The 7,941-nt window shown below is 38.6% G+C and overlaps 1 protein-coding gene across 3 annotated transcripts in view; it reads left to right on the top strand.

The window, feature by feature from the left end:
• The first annotated feature begins 4,042 nt into the window (after nt 1-4,042).
• The window catches only part of THADA (THADA armadillo repeat containing), a 170,297-nt gene continuing 166,398 nt past the window's right edge, over nt 4,043-7,941 (top strand). For all 3 annotated transcript variants that reach the window (XM_062571896.1, XM_062571899.1, XM_062571897.1), the window contains exons 1-4: nt 4,043-4,062; nt 5,146-5,242; nt 7,044-7,138; nt 7,557-7,687. In XM_062571896.1, coding sequence (XP_062427880.1) covers nt 5,167-5,242; nt 7,044-7,138; nt 7,557-7,687 — 302 coding nt within the window. In that variant the 5' untranslated portion in view covers nt 4,043-4,062; nt 5,146-5,166. The remainder of the gene's footprint in view (nt 4,063-5,145; nt 5,243-7,043; nt 7,139-7,556; nt 7,688-7,941) is intronic.

Below are 7,941 nucleotides of genomic sequence, written 5' to 3'. Positions count from 1 at the left end.
ATATATGTGTGTAGATGTGGCTAGAATCTGCATTCATTTACTTAAAGGAATAAAATTACTAGCAGAGCAATTAACTAGCAGAAAATACAGAGCAAAACTAAGTATTAGGCTATAGTGGAAATACAGTCTTGTTTTGTAGTTAGAATGTAGTGGGAAAGTTAGAAATCTTTAAGACAGAAATGAGGTAGGTAGAAAAATATTTTACACAAGTGCAGTCTCATGAAGAGATACATTTCTCATTGCTGTTGTCACTAATGGAAGTTACAAGTGACAATGAATCAGAGATGTAATCTTGCAAATGTGCAGAAATATGCCGAAAATATCGATGCTACAGAGTATATCAAAGCAAATATTACGTCAAAGCAAGTATTAGCAAATCATAAGTCCAGATATTTGCATCCTGGAATGACCATCTCTATTAGCTGGATCATTATGTAAGCCAGGCTAAATAAAAAACACACCACAGAGCCATTAATAGTATTGTATGAGCATTTCTCAAAGAATAGATGTTGCGTGAAGATGCGTATTTTATATGGTTGTATTGTTCATAATATGACTTTAATGGAGTAAGTAAGTTCCACGTTTCTGGTTTTCTTGATAATACCTCATTCTGAAGTACTATGATTGCTACATTTCAAAACACCTGATCTAAATTGTGGAAGATGTAGTATGCAGACCCTGAGAACTTTACAAGCTCTGTTTCAGAGATGTCTGAGTTATGATCAACCCTGCACTAGAATGTAATTTTTTTGTTTTGTTCTTATGAGACTTTCATGAGCATGTAGAACGAGATTCTGGCATGCTGGATCAGAATGTTTTAACTGTCATGATAAGTTGAGCTTTTTCTGGTTCTCTCACATAGATGAACATGTGGACTGTTTAAGTTTAGATTTTTTAGACTTGTATTATGCCTACAATTAGCAAATACATTCCAAAAGGCTTCGTGCAATTCTAAAACCTTAGACAGAGAAGGTCTTACATAAGATCATTTTGTGTGTAGATTCTTTTAAGGATCATTTATATATTTTAGACTTTCAATAGGGCAAAAATCCTACAATATTGTCATGCTAGTAATAATATAGTAATATAGAGAAAATATATTCTTCAATTACTGTTAGACTTATTTAAAAAGTACCATTTGATCTTTCTTGACAAAAACAGCTTTAGAGGTTTTGTTTAAGTGGAAGAAGGGGAGAGAGAAACATAATTCCTCTTCACTCATGTTATTACCATGATGTGTCATATAATGTTGCTCTTTGAAGGCTGTAGCTTGTATTTCAGTGGTGGAAAAATGTAATCTTATCTAAATAGCCTGTAGTATTTGTACAGTGTTTTGAGACCTTTGAATGAAAGACTCCAGTTATTAGTAAGGGCTTTTGCTATGTGAGGAAAATACAGTTTATGAGAAAGTTCATGGCTTCCCTTTGAAAACAGAAATTCTTTTTAATTGTTTGGCGCCACAGAGTGGTAAAATTCTATATTGCTCTACATAATCAATTTCTGTGAGAGTTTTAAAAATGATAATGGGATCATACCGTTGTTAAATGAACTTAGAAAATACTCTACAAGTCCAATATGTTGGATGTAGACATCAGTTCAAGAAGATTAAAGGTTTAAACTTAAAATTTCCAACAGAGTTAGCTGAAATATTTCCTTTGAGATGAATTTGTATTGGTAGGTGTTGATTTGTCAGATCTGTAGAGTCTGTGAACAGAAATCCAGCAGGCTCAGAAAAACTCATGATTAATTGCAGAAACATGTTTGGACTTCACAGCAAAAATGACAGTACCAGATCAGACCAAGGGTCCATTTAGCCTGGTATCTGGACTCTTGACTGTCAATTGTTAATGATTGTTTCAATTTATGCCCCTTAATTTCTGCTCTTGAAGGGATAGTGAAAAATGATTTAGAAGTTTATTACCATACTCCCTCGCAGTAGTCTTTCTTTGAGAGCGAAGAGTCTCTTTAACAAAAAAGTTGTTCTGTGCCTTTGGTAATTCTTACCTGCCTCATACTTTTGGCAGTCCTACTATATGACTATATAAAAAGACTAAAGTATAGTAATAAATACTGCACACAGCATTCAAGTTGCAGGTAGATTTATACAGTGATGTAATGATGTTTTTTATTTTTTATTTTTTTCTTCCTAGCAGTTTCTAATAATCTGATTGGTTTTGGATCACTGCAAGATCTGTGGCTTTAGGGCACACAGCAGGGAACAGTGGAGCCAAGACATCAGTAATTCAAACATCTGTTGCTCTTTGCCAGCAGAACAGAAATTACAAAAACTGTGTGACTTATCTTTTCAAGGAGTTGAGCCTAAATTACCCATGCCTGGTTAGCTGCTCAGTGATACGGGTATGTTTGGAGCATCTATGCTACATGTTGCACTTTTGTACAGAAGTATCTAGTAGTTCTAGTTCTAAATAAATTATTTCGGTTACTGGAGACTTGGAGCTCTTGGGAATCACAGCAGTTAAACTGTTTTGCATCCTCCTGTTTCATTTCTTGAGATCACTCTTTGCTTTACTGAGATAATTCTTTGCTCCTAAGTGTAGATTCTTCAAGCCTAGCAGTGATGCTTCCTCTAACAGAAAAAACTCTGGGGAGAGTAAAGCAAAACTTCTTTGAAAGCAGGAAGTTGCTGGAAGGTTGTCCCTTGAAGGATAGAAAATAAGTTGGAATTTGTGTAGCTGAAGTCCTAAATGGGGAATTGGGGAACATGGGGGAGGAGGATCCAGTTGAATGTGAAAATCATAAAAAGAGGATGGCTGAGGAGGCCTGAAAAACAGATGGAGGGGGTCATGGGGGTTGAGCATAATGAACTGAAGACATAGTTTTTAGCCTTTTGGAGACTCTGCTTACCCTAAATGAGGGTGCATGTCTGATTAGGCTAGAGGGCTAAATCACGTATATGTGAGGGATCACTGAATCCCTGCTGGAGCAGAAGCAGCATTTTAATTGGGTCACTGTGATACATAGTACCAAATAGTGGTGTGAGTGTCCCAGAAACTGCTGAAGAGAAAACAGAGGGAAAATAAACCAACAGAAAAAAAAAAATATTTTCTGTGCATTTGGATGTGGATAAACCTTTCCCAATTCCTTTGGCCGTTACTTTGTCAGAAAGTGGCAAATAGACTGTCACTGGCTGTAGGCACTTTGGGTTGTTATGAATGTTACTGGTAGGTAGAAGTTGAGTATTTCTGTTTTTTTTTCTTTCTCTTTTCCATGCTAAAATGTTGTTTTTCTTAAGTTTTCATGACTACTATGGTATTCTGACATTTTACAATAATCACTTTTTGAGTAAGTGCAAGATTTCTCCTTTGCTAGATAAAACTTAGGGCTTGGGGAAAGACCATCTCCGTTTCAAATTATGTACCTGTTCCTTAAATTATATTCAGGTAGGAGTCAGATATAGGTATTGTGAAAGGCATGTCATATAGATGGAAAAATCTGAAAAAAAATCTGTTCTGGCTAAAAACTGAATGCTTGTATGCCAAAATGACTCTTTTTTTTAGTTAATTATTTTGCACTTTAAGAAAATTTAGGGGTGCTGATTGAAAGACTGTTGTAATAGATGAGGAAATACCATGAAGAGAAACTTAAGGACGCTTTTCAGACAGAGTTTACTGGATTTTTTACAAAGCATTTGTTCAAACTTTTTTCTACCTTTTTGGCGGGGGTGGTGGAATGATTCTTGTCTAGGGAAACCTGCTCAGTGCTGTATGCTGGAGCAGGGTTTCAGTCGTCTGTTTCTGGACGTCAGCGCTTGTGGAGCGACGCCTCCCTCGCAGCTGCTGCGCGCAGCGAGGCCGCACCGCACGTTCGGCTGCGAAGCGGCGGAGGGAGCTCCGGCGCGGAGCAGAGGGCGTAGCCCGCCGCCCTGCGCGGGCGGGAGCGCTGCCGCCGGGAACGCCAGCCGCGGGAGGCGGCGCTACGAGACACTAAGGCCGCCATCGGCGGCGGCAGCGAGGGGCGGGGCGGCTCGGCGGCTCCCGGCCCGCTCCGGGGCGACACGTGGTGCCGGCGGGCGGGCCGGGAAGCCGAGGGCCGCAGCCGCGGGTGAGGCTCCGCGTGGGGCGGCGGGGGTGCCGTGGGGGCGGCGGGAGCCGGCCGCCTGCGCGCGCGCTCTGCCGGGCGCCTGCGGGCCGCGGCGGTTGTGGCCGTTGGGAGCCGTTGGGGCTGCGGCGGCGCCGCCGCCGCCTGGCGGGGCGGAGCGCGCCCTCGAGAGACCCCCGAAAGGCGCTTTCCTCCTCGTCGCCGTAGCTCCGTACGTGCTTTAGATACGAAACGGCTGGAAGGAGGGCGTGCTTCAGTCACGCTTGCAGCTGCGCGGCGTTCTCCAGCGGGAAGGGAGCGCTGCTGCTGCTGCGCACATGTGCTGCCTGCTCCAAAGGGCCGCCTGGCCCTTCTGCGCGCCGTGACCCTGCCGGACGGGCAGCTGAGGCCAGCCTCTTCGCCTCTGGTACCTGCTGTGGTGCGATTTCTGCTGGTTGGGGCAAGGGCTGAGGCCACCTGTGAAGCCAGCCTTGGATTTTACTTTCTGATTGCTATCAGCTTGGGCTAGATACTGAAGACAGGCTGTAGTCCACGTTGCATTTCCATTAACTTAAGAAAAGTAACTTGCTATTTGTAACATCTCTTACAGCAAATGCAAAAACTTCGGATATGCTAAAAAATGCTTTACCTCGTAGTTTTACGTTAATACAGGTTAGATAAGTTTCAAACAGTAGAGCAAGTGAAACAGGCCAACTGAAGTTCAGTAGTGTAATTCCAATGCGTCCAAGTGTTGTTTTCAAATCGTGATCCAGGGTCATGTTGTAGTTTATGTAACAATTGAAGTAAAAGCTCCAGTTTGTCATTCATCCCACAGATCTTGAAATCATGTTTTCTCTTTCTTCCTTATTGTTCTGTGAAGCCTTGGTGAATTTTGGACAAAATGTGTGAAATTGTTGAAGATGCTGAAATGGAAGTGAGCAATAATTGCACAGATAACAGAATAAATATTATTTCAGGACAGTAGAAAGGCCATTATCATAGGAAATATTTGTAATTATGGTTTTAAATGGTACGTACATGTATGTGTATATATATATATATACACACACACTATATATATATATATATTTTTTATGTCTTGAGCAGGTATCACTTAATCGTCCAAAAATGGTTTTAAAGAAGAAAAAAGAAATTCACGTTGATGCATTCTTTCTTAATAGTCGGCAGCTTGAAAAACTTCAGGGTAAGTATTATTTTTTTTCCCGAAATAATCTTATAATCTTTGGCAATTTCTTTTTCTGTTAATAGAATCTCTTTGAGTAGCTACTGAAATATTTTTTTCTTATTATGTTTTGTTATTGATGTTTTATCTGTGATATTTTGGAGGGGTCTTTTTTTGTTTTTTTTTGGGGGGGGAATGGGCAATGACGTCTGTCTGTGGCAGAATTAAAAGGATTTTAGATCGTGGTTGTCTTTAGCCTGAAAGTCCTTGCAGATATATAAATAAGTGGTAATCCAAGTGTTAACCTTAGTATGTGGGATAATACTGAACTTTTGTTTTTCTCTTTATTGTACTTGTTATCTTTTCATATGTGGTTGTGATGACATCACTCAAAAGTGATTGGCTGTTCTAGGCCCATGAAAGAAAATGCTAGAGACTCTTCAAATGTGTTAGGGGAAATCAGGAGTCTAAAGCAGTAATGAAATCTAATACATGAGTGTCTTTTGCCTGTCTTTGTTTTCTGTAGTTTACCTGATTTAAAGACAAAACAAATGTGTTTTACATTGCTTTTTGTTTTCTGATATAAATTTCCAGTGATATTTATTTTAAAAAAACAAACTTCAAAACTAGTGATAAAGGAGATGAGTCAGGAACTCGGAGTTAGATGAGAATGAATGATTTGACCCTTTGTGGTCGGATCTGATGTCATCTAGTTTAATGTTTCTGGCGATAAGCAAAACCAGTCTCAATTTTTGAGTTATCTTTAGCAGGCAGGTAGGAGAAAATTCTGGAAAAATTCTGGGTTTCATTTTGAATTCAGTTAGTTTAGCCTTGAGTTACGAAGTATGTGGTTGTATGACTCTTTGGAAGTCTAGTGATTGACTACATAACTCAGGGATCTTTGTATCTCACTGAGGTGAAAAAGCTCAGCAGAAAATCTGTATCAGAATCATTTTTTAAATTAAACAGCAGGAGTTTTGCTTTTTCTGTCAGTCTTGGTCTCTTTGAAGAAAACAATACGATGTTAGGACATGTGTTTTTCTGAGAATCTGCTTCTCATTGTCCTTCTCCTGCAATCTTTGGACAAGACTTATGTATTCTTTCTCTTAAAAGTACCTGAGAAGAATAGGCCACTAATATTTTTCTGACCTGCATTACTTGGCCTTAAATCTGTTTTCCAGTCAGAGGAGCAAACCAGTGCAGCAGTGTGTTATTGCACTTCTCTTTGCAGGATTGAAGCAATGATGAATTTTAAGACATGTAAAGTTTTAGAATCGGCTACATTTCAATTTTGTCTGCATAGCTTTTTAAAGTGATGCCAGAAATGTGTTTTTTCTTTCTTTTCTGTTTTGCTTGGTTTTGTTTATATAGGGTTTTGTTTAGTAGTTGGTAATTTGGTTTGGTTTAATTGCAATTTCTCTATTAATCCTTTTTTATGATAGATGAACTTCATAAACATAAAACTAGCTTCAAGTTAGATGTTTATGAAGTTACATCTTTTCAAGACTTTCTATGTAATCTCAATCTCTAGAAACTGGTCCTCATGTGGAAGATGAGGCCTACTATTATGATGCATGTTGCTTTATTTTTCTTAATTCCTATGAAAACTTACTTTTTTTGTTCAGTGTAGAGATTGATTAGATTACATTTGGTGTATATACACTGTCTTATAAATACAAGATATTTTTAATAAGACTTAAAGGTTTGTGGTAGTTTTACTGCAGCAGGCAAAAATGAAGAATTAAGCAGTGATTCCTTATTATAAATTCTATATTGATTATTCTGATTCCTTTCTAAAATGAGATTCTTTTTCCAAATGTAGCATTTATAGAGTCTGAAGAGCAAAATCTGGCATCTCTGCTTCTGCACTGTGCCCAGCTGAGCAATGGCATCCAGCAGATTCAGTGTATTAAACAGGTAAGATTTCACCGGTGTGAATTAGTGTGATTTCTTGGAATGAACAGTACATCATGTACACTGTTAATGGGACTAATTGTTTTAAACATTAGTGGCACCCAAGAAAAAGCAGTTGATACTGCAGCAGGTACGTTAAGTTGAAATGTAGTTCTAGTAGTAAATTATAGCGAGAGTTACTGTTATTGAGAATAAGTGTGCACAGCATCTCGGGTAAGCAAATGATACGATGTTTCCAGTTTTTCATGTGCTTGGTTTTCTTGGCAGACATTTTTTGCAACTTTATTCAAGTATCTGAAACTAAGGATATCATAAGCAGGGAACAAATTTGCCTCATATAGTTGGATAAAAGGGAATTCTCCCTCTGTTACTGATGAGGGTATGTGCAGTTTTTGTTGATACTATGTTCTGTTGGTTATAGATTTTGCCTTTGGTGAAGAAGATGGATCAGAACTCTGCATGTGATCCCATGGTTAAAGCTTGTTTGGATATTTTGGGAGAGATATATTTTTCACTGGGCATGAAGAATCCCTTGAAAAAAGTACTAGCAAGGTAATAAGATAATAAGCTTTTATTTTTTTAAGTGCTCTCCTTATCTAGTATTAGATGAAACTTGAACAGACATCACTAATTTATTGTGCACTTCAAATTGCTGTCGTTTAATTGCTGAGATCTAGTGTTACTAATATGTAGATAAGTATTTTTTTCTTTCCTGCTTTGTTAAAACTCTTTTAAGTGCATCATTGGTTAAAATCTTTACAGTGAAGTGTTATTTTGATCCATTTCATTATTCGAGAAACAAAACT

This window comes from Rhea pennata, chromosome 3, assembly GCF_028389875.1.
Source record: "Rhea pennata isolate bPtePen1 chromosome 3, bPtePen1.pri, whole genome shotgun sequence".
In the NCBI taxonomy this organism is placed as follows: domain Eukaryota; kingdom Metazoa; phylum Chordata; class Aves; order Rheiformes; family Rheidae; genus Rhea; species Rhea pennata.
This window is presented reverse-complemented; position numbering and strand designations above follow the sequence as displayed.